General features: G+C 37.0%; 1 protein-coding gene across 2 annotated transcripts; it reads left to right on the top strand.

The window, feature by feature from the left end:
• Window positions 1-20,618, top strand: BMS1 (BMS1 ribosome biogenesis factor). 2 transcript variants are annotated; one of them, XM_065746989.1, is made up of 23 exons: window positions 1-36; window positions 271-507; window positions 1,055-1,245; window positions 2,278-2,357; window positions 3,452-3,640; window positions 4,130-4,272; window positions 4,995-5,116; window positions 5,791-5,987; window positions 6,385-6,521; window positions 7,072-7,880; window positions 8,704-8,805; window positions 9,759-9,916; window positions 10,438-10,519; window positions 11,434-11,510; window positions 12,492-12,671; window positions 14,214-14,402; window positions 15,010-15,190; window positions 15,722-15,780; window positions 16,565-16,687; window positions 17,585-17,732; window positions 18,651-18,826; window positions 19,221-19,382; window positions 20,082-20,618. In XM_065746989.1, exons 2-23 carry the CDS (start codon window positions 326-328, stop codon window positions 20,316-20,318), a joined length of 3,924 nt encoding a protein of 1,307 aa, XP_065603061.1. In that variant the 5' UTR covers window positions 1-36; window positions 271-325; the 3' UTR covers window positions 20,319-20,618. The 2 variants fall into 2 exon arrangements, with proteins under 2 accessions (XP_065603061.1, XP_065603062.1); XM_065746990.1 differs by having other exon boundaries at window positions 11,437-11,510.
• Window positions 20,619-23,483: the final 2,865 nt, after the last annotated feature.

Consider the following 23,483-nt stretch of genomic DNA (forward strand, 5'->3'; position numbering starts at 1 on the left):
AGGCCGCGGTGCGGGACGGGTCCACGCGGCGGACAGGTGGGTGCTGCGGCGCGGGGTCGTGGCGGTGCGGAGGGCACAGCGCTGGGCTGAGCATCCTCCTCTCGGCAGCGCAGGGCCCGACAGCTCTGTGCGGGCCGGCTGGAAGCCGCCAGGCCTGACGCTGGGCGGCCCGGCCTTCCCCGGGCCCGGCGCCGCCGTCTCGCGTGGTCGCGGTGTTACGCGTGTGCCACCCGGGCTCACTGCGTTTTGTCTTTTCTCTGTTGTGCGCAGTCACACGGAGGTCTTCCATGCCACGCTGGTTGTAGTCGGCTGTTGAAGGAGTAAGATGGAGGAAAAGGAGAAGGAGAAGAAGAAGCACCGTGCCAAGCACAGTGGGCCAAAAGCAGAGAGAAAAAGGAAACGTTATCTCAATGATCTGGGTATAGGAGAGGAGGAAGATGCACGGAAGAGAAACCCCAAAGCCTTCACCGTGCAGTCTGCTGTGCGGATGGCCAGGACGTTCCATAGGTGAGCGGCAGGAATTAGTTGCAGAGCACGCAATCAGTTGGGTGAATAGGTGAAGCCCTGGCATAGCTGCCTGCAGCTGTGGGTGCCCCGTCCCTGCAAGCACACAAGGCCAGGCTGGATGGGGCCCTGGGGTCCTGCTTTGCTGTGTGCCAGCCAGCCCACAGCATGGGGTTGGAACCAGGTGGACTTTAAGGTCTCTTCCAACCCAAACTCTTTTGTCATTCCATTGTAATAGATGTTGTCTGCTGTTTCTTTGTTATTTTGTATGTAAATGTACACAGTGTAACTTTCACAGAACTTTCATCGTTTGTAAGGCTGTGTTGTAATTTCCGTGTGTGTCAGCAGTGTGGTGCATCCTGCATCTGTATTACTTGGTGCTACTATGCTAGGCTTACCTTGGAAAAAAAAAGTGTAGATCTCTTTAGGTTTTGTTAGAGTTCCTTGTGTGTGATAGCATCTGGGCACTTGGTGAGCCTTTGCATCTGAATGTTTGCAGATACTGAAGGTTTTCTGAAAGAAAAGTTATTGCTTTTTAATTTCTTCTCAGAACTCAGGATTTGAAGACTAAAAAACATCACATTCCTGTGGTTGACCGTACTCCTTTGGAGCCACCTCCAGTGGTGGTGGTTGTAGTTGGCCCTCCCAAGGTTGGGAAGAGCACCTTAATAAAATGTCTCATCAAGAACTTCACAAGACAAAAATTGGTTGAAATCCGGGGCCCTGTTACTATTGTTTCAGGTGAGAACGAAGATATGAGAAATATAAATGCCTCTTTTACACTCCTGTGTTGTCTTGCTTTTAGAACTAGGACGTGTTCATGTTTTCCTGATTCTTGGTCACGTTTAAGAAGATATTTGGCTGTGTTATCAGGAATGCTTATTAACTGCAAAAGTATTGTTAGGTTTGGGCTTTTGTCCTTGGAAACTTGTTCCTTTGTCTGTTATGTTTTCAGTCCCAGTTTCCACTTGGCCATTGCCTTTTTAACTTTTCTTGCATATTACTGCTTGGATCATTGAGGTCCTAGGAGGAGCCCAGCTCACAGCATCAAAAGGAAAAAAAATTGTAAGCGAAATCTTGCTTGGACCCAGAGGTTTAAACTAGTAAATCTGCTTTTTGTCAAGAGTAATTGACAAATATGGAAAAGCAAAAAAAGGAAAAATGTGCTAAATTGGATTTCCTATTTGGTCTCCTGGAACTTGGGGACTGAACTTTGCAGTTGTTAGCGTGAAGGAAAAAAAATAAAAAACTTTTAGGCAACAGTTATGTAAAGTTGTCCTTGTTGTTGTGTGAAGTTTTGTCATCTGGCTCAGGTTAGTCAAACTTAACTGTGGGTACTTTGTTCTAATTCAGTTGTGTGTTAAGAAATCTCCTTTACTATCTACATAGTGTTTTTTAATTGTACTTTTTGAGAAGCTGCAGCAGAGTGTATTGTCAAAAGAAGAAAAAAAGTTTGTAGTAAAATGAAGTCCTCAATTCTGGGATACAAAAGGCACAACAGAGGTTTCCTTCAAAATACAACATATCTTTTGCTATTGCATTGTTTTTGGAAAAGACAGAGCAGCTTCTTGGAAGCCAGGTGCTCAGCCTGGTAATTTTAAATCAAGAGTTTAAAATTTCACAGAATTGCAAGCATTTGAAAATGAGTACTTCTACAGTTGCACATTGTTGACAGCCCATTTGCTAGACTTCTGGAATATAACCTGAAAAGAAATCAGTGGTGTAATTACTTTGCTTCCTCTTTGAGTTTTTGCTCCTTAATTTTGTTTTCAGGTAAAAAACGCAGGCTAACTATTATTGAATGTGGATGCGATGTTAATACAATGATTGACCTGGCTAAAGTTGCTGATCTGGTAAGTTACAAATAGCATTTGACTTCTACTATAATTTATGTTGAAAGTACTTCTTCCTGCAAGTACCAGAAGCAGACTGCAGAAGTAGTCTGTTTTCTCTGCCCATTGCTGTTCAAGTCAACGCTGTCATTGTTTTCCAAAATAACAGGTCTAAGCTCTACAATTAATATCCTGTAACAACCTCTAGGACTTTTCTAAACTGGGGGGGGCGGGGGTGGGAAGGGGGAAGGGAAATGTGGGTTTGATGGTTTGGAGGGATGAAGAGAAATTAAACAACTTTACTGCTAATAATAGAATTGGTCAGATGTTAGCAGGAGACTTTATAACAAGCCAAAATAATAAAGTGACTTTTTATTTTGGGATTTGATCAAACCTTGTAAAATCTGAAAATAGTATTTAGCTCAGTAATATTTCAAATAGTGAAGTGGAAGACTGGATTGGTTTTGTTTGACACTTTGCTGTCTCTTTGAAGGTTACTATATTCAGTGAAATGTGATCTCTGTTTTGAATTTTAACTATTGTTTATTAAATTTATTTGTCTTGAGGGTCTAATCTGTGAATCTATTGGCAATTCTACTTTGTGTATGGACTTAGGGTAGAATGTTCATTCAGGCTTGGGATCCCTAGCTAAATGTCAGCTAAGCTAAAATGCATGCAGTAGTCCAGGATCCTGTTGTACCTGCATGCTTCCTTTTTGAGGAAGTAAGATGTATTAAAAATACTAAAATCTGGTGATATTAATTTTTCAGTTTTAAAATTAACTGAGTAAATACCCATTCAGGCTTTAGTATGTTACTCTGTATTGTTATATTCTCTGCTGTTCCTTTGGAGGGAATGGGTGGAAGATCTGTGTAAAGGAGATGTGATTGAGTGGAAAATTAGATGTGATTTCCCAAGTCGTACTAACTTCTGAAAGTTATAACCTGAACATTAACTTAGGCTTTTTAATTATTTGAAAATAAATAACGGAACTTCTGCAAGGTTTTAGTTTCTAAGAAGCTTATGACTTTAAAGGTTTAGTCTTTGAATTTAGCTTGTATGGACTTCATACTGGTTTATTGTGAGGTGTTGAAGTGCTGATGTTGTGTTTTCAGGTTCTGATGCTCATTGATGCCAGCTTTGGATTTGAGATGGAAACATTTGAATTCCTGAACATTTGTCAAGTACATGGCTTTCCCAAAATTATGGGAATTCTTACCCACCTGGATACTTTCAAGAACAACAAACAATTAAAGAAGACGAAAAAGAGGTTAAAGCACAGATTCTGGACTGAAGTATATCCGGTATGGCATCCAACATTCATTTTCCTTGTGTTTTGCATTGTAGAAGCTAAATAAAATCTGTGGCAACACTTAATATTTATTGCATTCATAAAATCTTTTTAATATTACCATCTGTGGACAATTTTGGTATTGTATCAGATAATATAATCTTTATTAACATGCTTACCTCTCTATCTGAGCGTGCGTAGCTACTAAGTGTGATACTAGTTAGAAGGTCGATTACATGGGTTATGTGTGTAGGCCTGGGAGACAAACCAAGTCTTTACAACTGATTTTCTGATTGTGAATGGTTTTTCACTAAGATTTAGAGGAGAATTTTCATGTTAAATTATGCTGATTAGTTTGAACCTTAGGAATCAGCTGTCAATTGCCATTTACAATTATGCTTCACAAAGTAGAATTGCATTAGGTTTTTCCAGTTTTGCAAGTATTGCATTGATGTTTAATTTTTTTTTATTTATTTATTTATTTGTTTGTTTGTTTGTTTAGGGTGCTAAGCTGTTTTATCTGTCTGGGATGGTTCATGGAGAATATCAAAAACAGGAAATTCACAACTTGGGGCGTTTTATCTCTGTTATGAAATTCCGACCTCTTACTTGGCAAACATCTCACCCATATGTCCTTGCAGACAGGTATGTGCCTTGCTCTGTTCTTCAGTCTCAACGTAGAAAATGTCTTTAATGTTTAAAAAGCTAGAAATAATTGAGTGTCTGTGAATGCAAAACTCAGGAAAAGATAAAAAATACTTTGTAGTCTTTCAGTATCATTGTTTTAGGTTACTGTAACTGTTACAGAATGTGTGTCACCTTCATGGCTCGATATTTGTGTCCCCTTTGTGCAGTACAGAAGGTGGTTCTAGAAGGGATTTTCATCTGATTGCCCTGAAAACAGCCAGTCTTTCCTTCTCCTCTTTCCTATGGTAGTTCCTGTGTTGCTTACTAGCATTCTTAAAGAAAAGAAGGTATTGTGTGTCTGGGGGGATGCATCTTTCAGCTGTCCTATGGTGTTAACCTGTTTTCCCTCTTAGTGACAAAAGGAGTGTTTAGTGCGGACAGCATTTAAGGAGAGTGTTAAGAAAGAGGAACATGTTTTGTGAAATGTCCATTATTCTTCTAGAGATATGTACATTTGTGTTCAACAACGAGTTTTAAAATGCAGTGCTAAAATATTTTGAAAGGTTTCATATTATTGGCTGTTTTGATTTTTAGTGTCTGCAGAGCATGACTCAGTGCTGCTGTGGTTGTGTTTCTGTAAATTATATTTTTTTGGATGGTCTGACTTTCTTTTTTTTCTTTTTTCCTTCCTTTTTTATTGTGTATATATATGAATATATATATTTAAAAACGTTTGGTAGAATGGAAGACTTGACAAACCCAGAAGATATACGAATCAATCCCAAGTGTGACAGGAAGATTTCACTTTACGGTTACTTAAGAGGAGCATATCTGAAAAACAAAAGCCAAATTCATATGCCAGGTAAGTTATTGTATTCCTAAAATTGTGTTTGTGCTGATCTGTGTTGCTGTTGGTATTTTAATAGCAGTTTGATTTCTATTTTACAGTTCATAATTTAAAGATATATTTTTCACCTTTGTAAAAACACATTTAGCTTTTGGAAATTATTTTCTGTGTTACAATTTCTATAAAATATATCTTTGTAAATAGTTTAGCTTTTTAAACACTGCAAGAGAACTGCAGAAATAAACACACAGTTAGCAGCATCTGAGGATCTTCAGCAGTGTTTCATTTTATGAGATGCTCTAAGTGTACAGCATACCAGCTCTAACAGTGAAATGTAAACTTGACTTCTGTAGAATTTCTCATACTCCTTGGATAAATTCAGTATTTTAAGCACATGATTTAAAAAGCTTATCCAAAGCATTTAATATTAAATATACAGACCTATTCAGAAAAGTGAGTTAATAGTTCCCTCATTAAATGCAATCAGACAAACCCACAGCTGGGTTTTGGTGAACTTCAGTGAACTCCTCTAAGTTCATTGGTTTAACAGGAGAAACTAATCATTGATACAGAGCTGATGAATTGTTGAATGCTACGGCATTTGTTTTTCTCTCTTCATGATAAATTGTACACAGTTTAGAATTGAAACTCGATGAAAACCTTATTTGTCCTCTTGTATGTCTCCCTAGGTGTAGGAGATTTCACTGTGAGTGATGTGAGTTTCCTACCAGACCCCTGTGCTCTACCCGAGCAGCAGAAGAAGCGTTCTTTAAGTGAGAAAGAAAAACTAATCTATGCCCCTCTCTCAGGAGTTGGGGGTATTGTGTATGATAAGGATGCTGTTTATATTGACCTTGGAGGAAGCCATGCTCATGAAAATGAAGAGGTAGTAGAACTGTTAGTGATTTCATTTCTTGTGTCTTAAAAAAAATGTAGCTTTCACCTTTAGAGTCAAAATAAGTATTTAATAATAAGCTTCTTAAAAATAATCCCCGTGTATTATTTTTTCTAGTGACTTCTCTTTGTAAAAAATAGTGTAAAACGTTTGAAGGATCAGTTAGTAAGTATTCCAAGTTAGTTTCAGAAGCTTTATTGGTTTTTAGAAGCTTCTGATTCTAGAATAGTATCATTCTTATTTTGCAAAGTAGGGTAATTGCAGGAAATGAAGATTATTTTTTTTACAAATGCGTATTTCTATTATTTTTGTCAGACTAATGATTTATTAACTGTTGGATGTTTGTTTATTCATCTTGATTAAAATGTCACAAACTTTGGCTTTTCAGGAGGAAGTGAGACCAAATCATGAGCTAGTTCAGAGCCTTATCTCCACTCACTCAGCCATAGATACTAAGATGGCATCAAGCAAAGTTTCTCTCTTCATGGACTCTAGACCATTAGGTTCTGAAGACGTAGGACCAGAGTAAGTTTTGAGTTCTGAGCAATGTTTGAACAATGAATCTCTGATTCTAGGTTCTAATTTAGAAAAATGTCTCTGTAGTGAACAGTTAACATAACGGCTTATTACTTAGTCCTTTTGGTTAGACTACTCATGCCGAATATATGCTTTGATCTAGGAATAATTGCTATTAAGAAAGTTTTGTAAGCAGTGTAGTCCTACCATCCAGAATTTCCTGGATGATACAGCTTTAAGTAGTACATTTGTTTTTGGAGTTTTTAGAGAGTGGCAGTCATAATCTTCATTAAAATTCATTATATAACCTATTTTCATACCACAGAAAATGAAGAAATTCACAGAGTAGTTTGCATCTACAGTATGGACTATGTTCTTGAACCAAAAAGCTTTTCTTACTTCACAGTTTAACTTTTTAGTATTTTCCATAACTTCTCTCTGTTTTTGATGTTCCTTCCATGAAAATGTTTTTAAAATGTTGACATGAAACCTAATTGTTTGCTAAAAGGTCTTTGTACTTCGCTGTCTTCCCCCATACATCATCTTTGTAAACAAACAGGATTGTGATGCCAAAGGAAGAGAGGCAGATTGATTTGAAGACTGGAAGAGTGCGCCGGAAAGCATTATTCTATGATGAAGAAAAGAAAGAAAATGATGATGCAGTTAGCGATGAGGAAGATGACCTAGAGGAAGAAGCAATGTCTGAGGGTGGAAGTGATGGTGATGATGAAGATGATGCAGAGGAAGAAAGTGATGAAGAGCTCTTGGAGGCAGAGATGGCTCCTGGGAGTTCCAAGCGCCTGAAAACAGAGGTGGCTACAGAAGAACCTGTGAGCGAACTGCCAGCATTTGCTGATAGTGAGGATGATCTTGAGATGAGTTCTGAGGAAGATGGAAAAACTGCCTTTGAAGAAAATGAGACAGAGGAAGATGATGATGAAGATGATGAGCGAAGGACGTATGGAAATGACAGCTCAGATAGTGAATTTGAAGCTGTAAGCAAAGGAATTGTTGAATCCGCGCAAAATGAAACAGTGAATGAAGATCAAGAAACCAGATCACAATTATTAGTTTGCAGTTCGAAAAAAAAATCATTGCTCACAACAGATTCAGGAAATTGCACAGCAGAAGAGGCATCAGAATCTGAGGTTGAATCCCTCAGTGAAGGAGAAGATGAAGAAAAATCTCATGATGAATTAGAAGCTGAAGTATCAGATAGGAAGGGATTTCAGCGCCCTCAGCCAAAGAAAGCTGATAGGACTAGGCAAGCTGAACTTGAAGCTGTAGAAGCCGAAGATGATGTTGAAAATCTACTGAAAGAGGAAGAGGAGTATGAAGAACAAATTGATTTCTCTGCTGACACTGCAGGTAGACTGTAAATGTTAGTTTTTTCAGTGCCTGTTTTTAGTTGAATTCATTGTTGACTGTTAAAGGATACTATAACAAGTAAATATTATATATATTTGAGTTGTAACTTTGTATAATTGTTGGGTGACAAACTTCCTCTTTGGAAACCTGATACTATTTACTTTTAAGCCTTTCATTTATAGTGTAGTATCAGGTTTCCTTGCTCGAAAATGAAGATTATTCATTTTATATACTTCGTTGTTTCTGCATATCTTTTTCAGTCTTTCTTTAATGAATAGTCTTTATGGATGTGTGTGTAAAAGAGATTAATATGCTTAATTTCATTTAGATTAAACCACTCTGGGGGGAATGTTACTAAAATGTTTTAACTATTGACTGAGCATTTGATTAAGTTGCTCATAAGGGGCTGTGGAATTTCTATCCTTGGAGACACTAAAAACTATCTGAGTATTGTCTGAGGCAGCCTGCTGTCAGTGACCTTGCTTGAGCAGCAGAGCTGGAAAAGTTAACTTCTAGAGGTTCAGCTTCAACCATTCTGTGATTATTGGAACAGGAAGGAAGTGTTTAATTCTAAATTTGAAAACGGTAACATCTGTTATTATTGCTAATCATCTCTTACACTTTTATCCTTCTAACATCAGGATTTGTTAGGAAGAAACAAATCAGAAATCTAGCTTGTTAGCCACTGTTTGTTTCTATGTGTAAATGGAGTATAAAAAACGGATCAAATGCGTGTTGTGGTTATGTCCTTGCTTGAATAGTTTATGTGGTTCCCAAGTTCTGCCCTTCTTTGAAGATGGATGCTAATTTTTTCCCTTTTCAGGTGCACTTAAGTGGAAAGAGGACCTCACACAGAAGGCAGCTCAGGCCTTTCTAAGACAGCAGCAGGCAGTCCCAAATCTTCGTAAACTCGTATATGGAACAGGTACGGATTTATGTCGTAATATATGGTAGGTTTTTAGCTGATAGTAACTTTGTAACTCAGAAGCTTTGAGATCTTTTAGTGAGAGGCTTGAGGAGAGCGAATTGAATTTCTTAATTGCCAATATTCACCTTGTAATACTTACTGTTGTTATAAAGACAGTTGTTAGTTTTCCAATTAAAAAAAAATGTCTAGAGCTTTTTTGGGAGACTACTGGGTTGTTACCTGTTCTATGGTGTATTTTCCCCAGATATTTGAATTTTGGTCTCTTATATGCTTGTATAGTAGCAATTGCAAAAATCCATTTTGGTATTTTATGTGTTCCATAAACGACTACTTTTTTTTTTTTGTCTGTTTTCAACAGTTTCTTTCTCACAGTGACTGAGAGCGGAATATTCTTTTAGGCACATCTTTAGTGCATAATTGTATCAAAGGTGTTCATCAAGAAAAAAGGATTCTGGCTTAGAAGGATGATAAGATTGCTTTCTTTTTGCAATTAGTCCTATTTAGTTTGCATTTTTTTCCAGTATTTATCTGATTGTGTAAACCTCTTCATGCAGAACCTAGATAGAATACAAGAAATATTTGGCTTCTATGAAACTTAATAGTGCGGAAGTGGAAAGACTACTAGTAGATCCTCAAGTCCAGTGTTCTTGATTTACAAACTAGTTCAGTGTTTTATCTGCTTATGGTATTGAATGAACGCTGTTTGCTTAATGGACAGTGTTCTTTGAGATAATTCCAGGTATGCAAGTAGGAACTGGACTGCAGGTTGTTCAAAGAACAGTGTAGAATTTTGTAGTGACTGACACATTTCAGTATGCTGCACAATTGATACCATGTAGTATCTTCCTGGCTGTATCTACTGCAGATATTGTGAAACATAGGACAGGGGAGAGGTTGTTGACAAATGTAGTTCACGTACTGTGGGAAAATAATCAGTTTGTTTCATTTAGTTGTCGAGGATGAGGACCATGAAAGTGAGGATGTGAGTGATGAACTTGGAGGTCTGTTTCATGTCAGCCGTCCAGACAAAGAATCCAAACAGAAGGCTAATGGTCTCGACTGTTCCAAATTTGTGGTAGAAAAGCCTCAAGACTGGGACTTAGAAGAGGTAATTCAGTCAGATAATTGCATTTGCAAATCCTATACTCTTGGTGTCCTGGCTGTTTTCAAAAGTACTACGAACTTACTGTGGAGAAGTGTCATTGGAATAGACCTATGGGAGCTACAAGTCATTGTTATATCTTCTGCTATTCACGGTCATGAGGAATATTTACTAGCCAAGAGATTCAGCAGAAAATAAGATAAGGTCTGTTGAATGCTCAGCTCTCAATGTCTAGTAAATTGTAGTTTTCTGTTTATACAAAAGTAAAAAGTATGAGTGAAAATAGTTATGTAGAAATTTTGTTAGTGTAAAGAAGTTCGGGCAAGGTTTGAGGTGGCTCCTTATTCCTGCTTTTGAGTGAGGAATTACACAGTTTTGGTAATGGTACCTTGATTTGGGTCTGTGTGCGAAAAGATAAAATCATCTCTTAAGTTCTGAAGATGATTGAGGAATGGGGAATGAGTAATAGAATGCTTGTGTGGTTGAGAAGCTTTAACTGTACAAATCAATAACACTTTATTTTGCAGGTTATGAGCAGTATTAGGGATTGCTTTGTTACAGGAAAATGGGAAGAAGATAAAGATGCAGCAAAATTGTTGGAAGACGACGGTATGTATGAGACTTTCTAATAAGAATATATCAATGGATGTAGGAGTTCTAGGAATTACTCCACAGTTGTATATTCAGAATGTCCTACACTAGCTATATAAACCTTTTTTTAACTGTAAAATACTGCAAAGTATTACACAGTTGTTAACACAGTTAAATGTTGCTGTTAAAAATGTACAAGTAGAATATTTTTAAATGTACTCTCTGAAATACAGGGCATATAATTTAAATTAAGAAATGAAATCCTTAGCTGATACTTGACCCTGTTAACTTCACATTGTGTTTATTAATTTATCTACTTACGCATATATGTATTTTATTATTTTCAATAGCGTGGGTAGAGATAAGTGGAAACTATTTATTTATGGAAAGACAAACTGGTCATTTGCAGTTGGCTGAAAAATGAGATCTTTGGGAGGATTTTTTGTTTATGTTTTTAGAAATGTTTGGGAAAAGTTAGAAAATTTGAATAATGTGGCTATGTCTTTTGTGTAAATGGATTGAGGTTTGATAGATCTATTTAAGATTTTTTTTTAGCTTTAATGATGTCTGTTATATTGACATTTTTATTTTTATTTTTGAATGAAGGAACTATTGCTCTGATGATGCCTTGTCATTAGTCTTAACAGGAGCGTTCTTCATTAAGTTAACTTTTTGAGGCAGTGTGTGGTCATTTTGAGAGATTTAAGTAAGTTTTATCTACATAACCAAAATCATAAAGTTTAGATATTGAAAGGGAAAAGGGAGACCCAATGAACTTCATCTGAGAATATAGAGAAGACAGCAGACATCTAAAGCTAATGATAGGAAGGAAATAAGTTCAGGCTGAAACTAATCTATAAAGTAGTACTAAGAAATACACAATTTTGAAAATGAGAATAACAGAACAGTAACCGTCAGATGTTTTGTTGCAGAAGAATTGTATGGAGATTTTGAAGATCTTGAAACAGGTGTTGTGCACAAAGGAAGGCCTACTCCTGAAGAAGATGAGGTATGACCTCTGTCTTTGTCCTAGAGCAGCACATTTCTGATCAGATGATAGACATCCCATGTAATAAATCTCATTTCTGTGATTTGGTAAAAAAAAGAAATCAATATGGAAGAAATAAATCAATGCGGAAGAGAAGATATATGACTTTGGAACCTTTAAGTATCTAGAATAACATATATTTTTTTGTCTCAGGCTCAAATGTTGTTTAAAATTAATTAGGTAAGACAGCACGCCTCACTGTTAAACAGTAGATGTCCGGATATGGAGTTTTAAGAGAAATATATTAAAACCAAGTGTGATTGTAACTATACCATGTCATTAGATGTGGTAGACTATAGAGCTCTGTTTTAACATAATAAGCAGCAGAAACTGACATTCCACATGTCTACATAAGAGATGTTGTTGGAAGCACTTCAATGCCATGACTTGGATATCTTCTAAGAACAGAGGAGTTCTCTGTTCTTGATGACTACTGCTGATGAAGCAGTCATCAAAATTTTTTTATACTAAAGAACTTGGCTTTTTTACATTAGGTTATAGAATGGGAGTAACAGCATCATTTTGGCAGTGTTCGGTTTGTTTATAAACTTAGGCCTCCAGAGTGCTGACTTGCAAAGCAATATTAACCAAGGTTAATTACTTTATTTCCTCTTTAACTTTGTGTGCTTATTTTATGTGTAGAAGAGTAGACCAATCATAGGACCTATTCCCTGACATTAAAAATAAAATTTAGTCAAGAAGTGTGTTTAATGAGAAGGAATATGATTAGATCATGGGATGTTGCAGTTCTTACTGAAGTAGTATCTTTTTGTATGAATGACTGAAGAAATACTCCCATTTTAGATAAGAATGAGTAAGCGTCTTATAACTGGAACCATGACAAAATAATGCTTAGTAATATATATTAAAAATGTTAATCAGAATGGCTGTTTTTCAATGAACACTACTACATCACATATTTGATAAATTATCATTGATCAGTCTGAAAAGGAAGAAGAGAATGATGGAAAAACGTCCAAACCAGAAGCTGAGGAGGAAGAAGCAAAAAAGGAGCGCCTGGACAAGAAACGGAAACTGAAAGAGATGTTTGATGCAGAATATGATGAAGGGGATGGCACGTACTTTGATGATCTTAAAGAAGAAATGCATAAGCAAGCCCAGGTATAAGCTGTTAATTTATCATTTTATCTGACTGTGTGTCTTCAGAAATACCCAACAATGTTTGCTCAAAGGTTTTTCTGGAGACATGCGTGAGAAACCCAACAACTGAAAGCTTGATTTAAACTGTCATCAGTTAATGATACTACAATTCACTGAATAGGTAAGGCTTACATGATGTTTATTCAACTATTCAGAAGTTGTTAGGAATGTTATCGTTTACTGGTAGACTAGGATGGAAGGTCTTAAAAAAGCAAAACAATAAAACATGAGAGAGGAGTCTGTCCCCCTTCGTGAAGACGTCAAGGCATTCTTTTATGTGGAAGAAGGAGAAAATGCAACTCATATTAACTTGCATCACATGTTTTTGTGGTATTATTTTTGGAGTGGCTTTTGCATTGTTAAAAATGCAGGATTAAACTCTACATGGTGATCTTTTCCCCAGACTGTCAAGTTATTTTTAGAATATTAATTGATTCTTCTGTATGTTTAGTAGGAGTCTTCAGCATACCTGCATCTAAAATTCTTGATGCTGATTTTGTGGCTTATTTCTTTGGCTGGCTTGTAAGAATATAGCCTTATGCTACTAATAATTTCATTCTCTTCTTGTATGACAAAACCTTGTCCCAAATTGTTATTAAATTTATTGCTACCCTCTTGTATTAATCTCTGTCATAAGTGGTCATAACATACAGATACACTTTCTAAGAACACTTAGAATGTAAACAAAAACATAGCAGTAAAAGATTATGAGATTATTTGCAATTGCTTTACTAGCAGTCTGTTACAGAAACGCATGCCAGCAGTCAGCTGTGTTCCTACAGCAGGATGGAAAGGCGAGTGTCTCAGACTGGGGATGTGTAAACACTTCTTGAACAATAAACTTGGACCACAAGATTTGTTCCACATCTTAATACCTTGACGAATGAAATTGGTTTGCTTAAGCATGACATCTTGCATCACAAGTAGCTGAACATGAGGAGATAGAGTAGGAGTGCAAAGGGTAAAGCTTGTCTTATTCACAAGGATATCTTGTTAAATATTTACATAATATCTGCATTTATATGCCACGGAAGAGTTTTAAAAGACCCTTTTGAGGATAGAGAGTATTTGAGGACACAGAAGTATTTTAAAGCTGCTAAGTAAGATAGGGGCCTGATCTCCTTACAGTGATGCCTAAAGATCAGGATGTTAACTTTAAAATAATTGGGTTCCTAAATCAAAAATGTACTTTTGACAGTTGTATCTTTAAAATCCAAAGTCACCCCTATGAAAGATATATCAGAAGTGACTCAGTCATTTGCTTCTCTTGGGCACTGTCTTTCAAGTAGACTAACAGCCCCTCCTGGGATTTCAAATTGGAAAAATTTCATGGTGGAAGAGATCTCACTCTGAATAAAGTCACAAAACCTATTAGATCTTTCTCAAAAGATTTATATAAATCTTAGCATGTTTTAAATAGAACTGGCACCTTACGAATTGTTAATACTTGAATTTTATAAAATCTGTGATGTCTTTCTCCTTGACTTTCTCCTTGTCACATAGCTTAATCGAGCTGAATTTGAAGACCAAGATGATGAGACCAGAGTGCAGTATGAGGGCTTTCGGCCTGGGATGTATGTTCGAATAGAGATTGAGAACGTCCCATGTGAATTTGTCCTGAATTTTGACCCCCATTACCCTATTATCCTGGGTGGCTTAGGCAACAGCGAAGGAAATGTTGGATATGTACAGGTATGTAGCCAAAGATGAGTGCACTTGCTTTCAGTACAGCAGTGCTTCACTGTGTCTGGAGTTGCTCTGTATTTTCTTCTTAAGGATATGATGACCAGAGATAAATGTTCATCTTTCACTCTTGAATAGTGGAATAGCTTTTGGTACAATTAACTTTGCATTAACGGGTACTGAATTTTTACAGGCTTAGTTGGTTAACTGGAAGAAAAATATGTGATTGTTATTTAATGTTCGTTATGTTGTTTTGCAGAGATCTCAGGACTACTGTACAATCGTATTGTGATCACTAGATAGCAAGCATGAGTTGTAATCTGAGGTTTATGTTTTACAGATAGGTGGCTAGTGGGAAGTTATTAGCGTGTATGTATTTGGTTTTTGTGTTGTTTTTTTTATTGATGCGTACAAATGTGGTTTGTAAAGTGAAATACTGATTACCTATATTTTACTAGTCAGCCTAGTGTTAAGTGATTCTGAATAAAGCTTTCTAAGTAAGAATATCTTAGTGTAGATGGAAGTTGCTTTCAATCATTTTTGAAAATTAAGGCTTGAATTTCCAAGTTAATGCGATTATCCTGTTAGAGCTTTGTTAATCTTTTCTTCTAATTAGTTGCGCCTGAAGAAGCACCGATGGTATAAGAAGATACTTAAGACACGTGATCCTTTAATCCTCTCATTAGGGTGGAGGCGATTTCAGACTATTCCAATGTTCTACATTGAAGATCACAATGGGCGTCATAGGCTTCTGAAGTACACACCACAACATATGCATTGCGGAGCAACTTTTTGGGGTGAGGGAATTCTGGAGTTCCTATCCCAAAGCACTTCATCATTATAAAATTCTCAAGATTTCTGGAGTATACCAGGGAAAACAGCTGGAAGCTTTGAGGATGATAAATTTTTAAAAAGTTCTGTTCTCTGTGGATTATAAAATAACAAATAGTGTGGTAAAATAGGCAGTTGCTATAGAAAGAGAAGGGTGGGTGAGTTATTTGGCTTTTAGTCAGATGATGAATGTTCTGCTTGGTTGTATCGTATCAAGGAGAAACACGGACTTCATCTATGGAGAAGGCAAGCACTTGCTCACATATGGGTTCTGACCCTGCAAATGCTTCTGTGCATGAGTAAATTAATGTGCAAATAATTGCTGTAACTTAGTAGGCTTATTTGTGTGAGTACTGGAGTTGAGTGCTGTATTTAACCTTTCTTTGGTTGTAGTCATGGATATTATGCAGCAAGAATTTGTAAGCTTTCTGAACTTTTTAAGTAGAAGCTGTTATATGTTAAATGATGAGGCCCTTCATTCTTTAATTTTCCTGTAGGGCCCATCACTCCGCAGGGAACAGGATTCTTGGCAGTCCAGTCTGTCAGTGGCACAACAGTAAGTTTGGTACAATAAAATATTGATTAGTGTTCTCCAAAGGTCTTGAGTGTATGTAACATATAGATCTGAGGAAGAAGGTTTACACATGGTACACGTGTACACAGTATTGTAGCACCTGTGAAGTTAGGTGGACCTCCTCTTTTGGGAGAAGTATTGTGATGAAAAAGGAAACTAGATCTAAACTTTTTTTTGCTCTACTAAATTGATAATGGCAAACACTGCATTACTGCTTTCTGTGGAAAGATTTATGCCTACTGAGGTACCTCAGTGTTTAGATAATTTCTGAAACCTTTATACACGATGGGATTCTAATATTCCTGATGAAAATCTTTGTCCTTAATGTGGGATTCTTTATGTTGTTAGACTGTCCTATTGCAGTCTCATCCTGTTGCAAGTATTAGGTTGTTATCATGTGTTCACAACTTAATAGTGACTTACTACAGTGCACAACTCCTCTCCTTTGAGACTTTGAGTAATGATCTGTTTCATAAAGAGAATACAGTAAGGTGGATAACAAGGACATTTAAATTGCTTGCAGGTTAATTAGAATGGCAGCTCTGAAAATCTTGTTAGTGAGTGATAGGAAGGTTCCATCAGTAATACCTTAACTTGTCTGTACAAAGTCAGTTTGTATTTTTCATGCTGCAGTACTCCTGTAAAGGTTAGAAATTCAGAGCTATGCAGTTCTGGCAGTGAAATGTTTTATTGACTATTTGGTAAATATATGATGTATTGCTCTTTGGTAAATGTGGTACATCAGTGTATTTTTTCGCTGTTTCAGCCTGATTTCCGGATAGCTGCCACAGGAGTTGTCCTTGATTTAGATAAATCCATAACTATTGTGAAGAAATTAAAGCTAACTGGCTTTCCATTCAAAATTTTTAAGAACACTTCTTTTATTAGGGTAAGTACATATGTGTGTGTGATAAAACGATGCAGCCCTGTTAGGAAGGAATGCACCTTGGGGCTACATGATGCATCTGTGTTTCCTGAGGGAGTTCTCCATGATCACTGCTTAGTGGCTCTTAAGGTATTATCCAATGAACATAAATTATTTCTGTTAAGCAGACAGGATTTCTGGAATAGTCTCCTTGCTCACTCTCAGTGTGATTTTAATTTTACTTCTTAAAATTATTTTTTTCTTTCTCAAACCCATTAGTTAGTTTCTCATAGTGAAAGACAGTTCTGGAGAATGTGAACTTAGCCCCAGTGTCATCCAGACAGGTTGACCCCACTGAATTTCAGCTGTGGGATCAAAGATGAATGCTAGCAATGCTTTAGGACTTACAGTTGCTGCAGAAGTGTTGCAGAAATGAATTTTCACAGATCCTCCAGCTGTCCTTAGTTGGACTCTGAGGAAGAGATGAGATTGTTCTGCATTTGGGGCAGGAAACAACTAAGAACTGATTCTAACAGCCAAACACTGAAGTATTTGTGTGAAATGTGCAGGTTTTTTGAATTTCCTTGTGGTTTAAGAATGGAGGAGTTTACTTGCTCTTAAGGTGTGTAACTTTCCAGGAAATGACTTTTAAGGAGAACTGGACAAATTCTCTCAAATATTTTTGGAGTTTTCAATGTGTATTTTTTGGATGCAAAGAAGCTGATATATGACTCAAAAAGTAGATGACTTCTAGTGTCTAAAAGTCAGTTAAGTAGGTTTGATATGGTCAGCACTTGTAGTATAAAGGTATTCTGTCCTTTGTATTTAGATGACTGTGGGGATTGCTTATTCCTGTGGCTTACATACGTCACACAAATAAACTTAGCTTCTTGACTAACGGTGGGTAATTCACACTTTCAGGGAATGTTTAACTCTCAGTTGGAAGTGGCTAAATTTGAAGGTGCAGCAATTCGTACTGTGAGCGGTATCCGAGGACAGATTAAAAAAGCCCTCAGAGCTCCGGCAGGTGCTTTTAGGGCAACATTTGAAGACAAGTTGCTGATGAGTGGTAAGTTGCACTTTCCTAAGATTGATAAGGGGATGTTATCACACGACTTTCATCCTACTTCACATATTGAAAAGCAGTGTCTTAGTCTCTGAAATCTGATAATTGAGATGTGATTTCAAAGGGCATGAAATCTGCTGAGATGCAATAATGAAATAATAAAAAAAAAGCACCTTTATGTTGAATTTCTTTCAGTTATACTTAGAAGTCATACAGTATACAGATGAAAAAGCTTATTTACTTCTGTGAGTGTTTTGAAGTGTTTTATGCTGCGTGCTAGGCTTTTCTCCATGAATGTGAAAATGAACTGCATTTGTTGATATAAGCACTCAAAGAACATTTTTTTTTTCTTGAGGAGTCCAGAGAGAGGCATTGTAACTCTAGTTACGTTCTTTTCCCCTAATGTTTGGGGAAAAGAGTGATCTACTATGTTTATGGCATGCCACTGTGATGCGGAGAATGTGAGTTTGTGTTAATCCTGGCTTCTCTGACATTTATTTTCCTAAACATGGTGAAATTATGGATATTGAAAAAAAAAAAAAAAAAAGCAGTTTAAGTCTTTTATAAAAATAAGCAAAAGATGGGCAAGTTGACTTTTATTGGTTATAGTGTAGGCACAGATACTTAAATCTGAGCCCCTGTGCAAGTCTTTAATAGGAAGAATGGATTGAGTGGTATTAATGTGGCTGTTCTTGAGGACTACATAGCCTTTGTGACTGCCTCAGATTTTACAAAATCAAGTGGTACAAATAGTTACGTTGCCTTTGCCTGGAACTGAGTGTATTTTGTAGGTATATCGAGTACAGTACTAGCACATGGTCTACACGTTAATTGTCCATTCTGTTCAGACACTGTTTGCATAGAATGTGGTTGTGATGAACTGTCTTGTGAAAGCCAAGTGATATCTTTGTTTTCTTTCAGATATTGTCTTTGTGAGGACTTGGTATCCTGTGTCTATCCCCAGATTTTATAACCCTGTAACATCCTTGCTGAAGCCAGCAGGTGAGAAAAATAGTTGGAGAGGAATGAGGACAACAGGCCAGCTGAGGCACGAGCGAGGCATTGAGCTGAAACAAAACAAAGATTCTCTCTATAAGGTATGTTTGATATATGAGTTCTTCTTTATGCTTTTTTTTTTTTTTAACCAGTGATGACACACTAACTTGCCCTGTGGCCTATAGCTGTGTGAACAGAACAGGGTAAATTCATGTTCATTTCATATTTTAATATTATTTTTTTATCCACAAGGTTACAGTCTTATCTGACGTGAGACAGGAATGGATCAGTGGAAAGCAAATGTTGTGCATCGATAAGAGTTTATGAAGTAATCTGAAAAGTAAAGTAGGGATTAAGTTTTCATTTACGGTTTTCATTTTACAGGTGCAAGGATATAGGGAATCTTCTTCCCCACCCCTCCTTCAATGGTAGGAAATCAGATGAATGCTTTCTAAGGTCATGATTTTTATATATGTTCTATATCCATTCTTTTAGCCTATTGTGAGGGAGAAAAGGCATTTCAATAAACTCCACATTCCTAAAGCACTGCAGAAAGCACTGCCATTTAAGAACAAGCCGAAGAATCTTGAGAAGAAAGGCAAGACTCCAAAAGACCAGTGGAGACCAGCTGTTATTAGGGAGCCTCATGAAAAGAAGGTAATTATCACTTAGCCTGAAACAAGGGTTCCCTACTGGAATATGTGTTGCTTAGACTATTTCTAACTATTGTTTTAGCACCTGAATGTATTACTGGTGCTAAAGATATATATGTTCCTAGTGAAAAATTGTCATTGCAATTTGTTTTGTTCCTGTTTAGCACGTGCCAAATGTATGGAAATGACTAAGTAGATAGCATCTATTTATTAAACTAGTAGGTCACCTGATATAACTTTTGTCCTTGTCACAGTATTTTCAAAGTATTTCAAATGGATGTAGTCCTCACAGTAGGACAATTTAAGTTGACAGCTGTAGTCTTTTATTTGTCCTGTCATTGCTATGCCTTATAGGTGAAACTTGAAGTGAATTCTGTACTTCAAAAATGGAGAATTGCAGCACGCTTACAACTTCAGCATTAGTGTTCTAGGCAATTAGTGTTCTAGACAATTAAGCACAAATTTTTAAATAAGTATCCAATCAAAATTGGAGTTAACAAAAATTAAGTCTTTGATTAACTTCCCAACAGGATAGAGAATTGTACCATTTTAGAAGTTGGGAAACAGGTACAAAAATTGTTAGGAATTTGCCCTGAATCTGTGGTTCATTATATAGCTATTTTCTGAGTTGAAACTGTTTCTTGCTACAAAACTTGACTGTTTGTATACTGATTTTTTGCTTTTTTTTTTTTTTTTTTTTAAGATATCGGCCCTACTCAATGCTTTGAGTACAGTGAATAATTACAAGATAAAGAAAGACAAAGTAAAACATCGGCAGCAGATTAAAGAATATGTTAAAGTTAAGCAGAAGGAGGAGGAACAGAAATTAAAGAGACAAAAGGAGGCTAAGAAGAAAATTTATCGAATACTGGGACAAAGGGAGAAAAAGAGGCAGAAGTCAAGCTTGAAAGGATCTAGCGAGGGAGCAAAGAGTGTGTAAAACTTTATCAGATTTTGGGGCAAATGAGAAAATAGGATGGCTATGCAATTTTTCTCTTGGAACTTTAAAAAGAAAAAAAAAGACTTAGATTGCACTGAATGTGCTTCCAAGAGAAGAAAAATGCAAATGTGACCTTTTCTGAGCTATTAAATACATTTGAAAATGTATATAAATAAGATGGAGACCTATGAATTGTGATTTTTCTATATGATATTCTGGAGGACTTTGTATTTTGGTGTGTTTCTACCCATACTGCATATTTGTCCAGCGAATAAAGTATTTTATTGCCAAGTTTCTGAATTTAAGTGTTTTATCATAGTTCTAGTGGATTTATGTGAAAGGATGAACTCCTGTGGATGAATGTCTTTGAATGTGTTTCTGTGCTGGCCATTGCCTAAATTTTGTGCAAATCTTCCAGTAGAAGATGCATGGAAGTCAGTTGCTACTGAGCAGGACTTGTACAATTTCAGGCTTCTGATATTAGCAGATACTGCCAGAGGAGCTTATTTCTGGTGCTTAGATCGCCCGCTCTCAAAGGAAAACAGCTCAGGTTTTTCTACTTCTGACTAGGACTAAAAATTTTTCAGAATATTGCTTCATCCAGTTCTTCTGTTTCTCGAGCAGCGTTGGCAAACTGAGACTGATAATATGTCTCTCAATGAGTGCAACTTTCTGGCTAAATGGTGTTAGACACTTCCTGAATGCTGGTAACTACTGCAAGGCAGGCAAACAGTGTTACTTTCTTCTTTGAGTAATGTCTTCCCATGTCTTGACTTGATAGTTTGTTAGACCTCCTTAAGATGAATGGAGGGAAAAGGTAGCAGAGAGGTAGTTTGAGTTCTGTTAACTGATGTTGGAAATATTTCTCAGTATGTTCGGAAACTTTGAACAATCATTCTTTGCAGAGGAATTTTTTTATGCCATACATGACATAAAAGTTACTGTGAAATGTCTATTGAATACTTCAGACAGGAAGCAGTTTGGATAAAAATCAGTAATTTCTTGGTCTCTTTCCTAAATGAGTTCACTCTTTATCATTAAGCCAAAATTCATTATTGAATTGTGGTAAAATTTCCTATCTCTGATGGGAGATCCCCTGTGGGTTCCAGTTCCCTCATACAAAAGCTTTCTCTTGAGTGAGTTTGTAGATTTTTATGCCAACATTTAGCATTCAGGATTATACCTTAATTAATCTCATAATGTTCCGTGTACTCCTAATTTTGACATTATAGTGCATCCATTTTTGCCTATGTGTTATTTGGCTGAAACTAGCTTCAAATTAATTAACTGATAATGTTTTCTGTTTTTACTTGCAAGGTTTACCTGAGATCGCATGAACATGAGAACATGATTTATTCTGTAATATTGAAGATTATCTCTTGGCTAAATGACTCCTGCTTTCTTTATTTTGTTGTTGAATGAGGTGATTCCCTATGGCTTTGTTCTTGGTGTTGTTTCCAAATATGTCATACTGTGCTAGGTTAAGTCTCACCTAAACTCCCATTAAGTGTTTCCCCTTGATCCTATTTTTGTACAGTGAAATCCTATTTTTGTGAGTGAATTTCTGTCTTAGGTGCTATCGTTTTCATCTTCCCCAAATTCAGCTTTGCATTTCTACTAGCAGTTCATGTCAAATAACTGCAAGCTGTTTAGCATCTGACAAGTTACCACTGTAACACTTAGGGTTTCATCTCTGCTGTTTATGTGTAATTTAAAATTATTTTGATGTAATTTGCTCTCTACCAAAGAGAAAAGTTGAGAAATGCTAGACTTGAGTCTTGTTTTCGCTGTGGAGAAAACATTTTAATCTCTGAAGATTATATGAGATAATTACACTGAATTATATGTTCTTTCACTCTTCATGTAGCCCATTTCAAAAGGAGAGAAATTTTGTAAATTTCACTGTGCACGGAACCTGGTACATGTTGTGAGCTTGGCAAGTTCTACAGTAATTTAAGACTGGTAGCTGAATATAAAACTAGCATTTTAGTTGTATGCTGCTGCAATTGGAACAACTCTATCCCTGGAGACCTGCTGCTGTTCCCAGTTATTCTTGAACCATTCCCTGCTCTTGGGCACCTCTTTCTGTGTCTTTGTGACACCAAACCCAGATGCGAGATAGCTCGTGTGCCTCACCAGTGTGTGCCCACTACTGGCCTGCAACATTTTATGGAGTCCAGCCCTATTAAGGCAAATAAATATTAATGGCCCTTGACTGAGCTTTGGTTTGCTGGGGAGTCTGCTGGCGGTTAGCAATTTTCAAGGCTTTTGTTGGTGTCTGTAGAAAAGTGTTGGTCTAGCCATCTTAACTTCCTGTATTTAGGTTTAAAAAACAAACAAAAAAGAGGGCACCTTCATACCAAAAGAATGATGAGTGAGCAGCTGTCCTCACGGCTGGCATACTGCAAGCTGAGCAAGGGCACTTCCATCTGCAAAGTACAGCTGCAGCGGCGGTGGCTCTGCTAAAAGAAAGGCAAATGTCTTGCAGTTTCTTAGAGCCAATGTTATTGTAAATTATGGGAGAAAACAGATTTAGTAAGCATCACAGCAGTTTGTCCCTGCATTGGATTTGAGGAGGCCCAGAACTGCCCAGGTTTTATGGTGATAGAGAGCTTGGCCAGGGTCCAGTACATTTGCTAATTGTACCTAGGCCATGATTTACAATGCTCTGGAGAAGGTCACTATAAATCCTCTACTTCGGTATGAGGGAAGCGGTGTACAACATGTAGATTACAATCGTCACTGTGAGTATTTGTCTGAAAATAATGACTTTGTGTAGCTGGGAGTTCACATTAATATTGCATGTGAGGACAGCTACCAGAGTCCTGGTAACAAAGGTGTTTGTTTTTCATCCAATAGGACTAATAAAAAAAAAAAGCAACCAAGAACTTTTCAATCAGAGACCTCTATTAATGTTTTTGGCCTGCTTTTCGCACTGAATTATTTCTTGTCCCTTAAGGAATAGGAGAGGGAAAGTGCGGGTCCTGAGGCGCAGCTGTTTTGGTGCCAAAGTGCATCTGGGAGCTGCCACACACCTGAGGAGAGGGCTCTATGAGGGGGCGGCCAAAGCCAGGGCTCCTCCCTAACTGCAGCTGCTGACTGAAACTGTTAGGGAAAAAGTGAAAAAAAAAAACTATTTTTACTGCTGGTGGAGTATGGCAAGGA

This window comes from Cyrtonyx montezumae, unplaced genomic scaffold (genome assembly GCF_038088225.1).
Source record: "Cyrtonyx montezumae isolate F1298 unplaced genomic scaffold, pur_monq_1.0 scaffold_4, whole genome shotgun sequence".
NCBI lineage: Eukaryota > Metazoa > Chordata > Aves > Galliformes > Odontophoridae > Cyrtonyx > Cyrtonyx montezumae.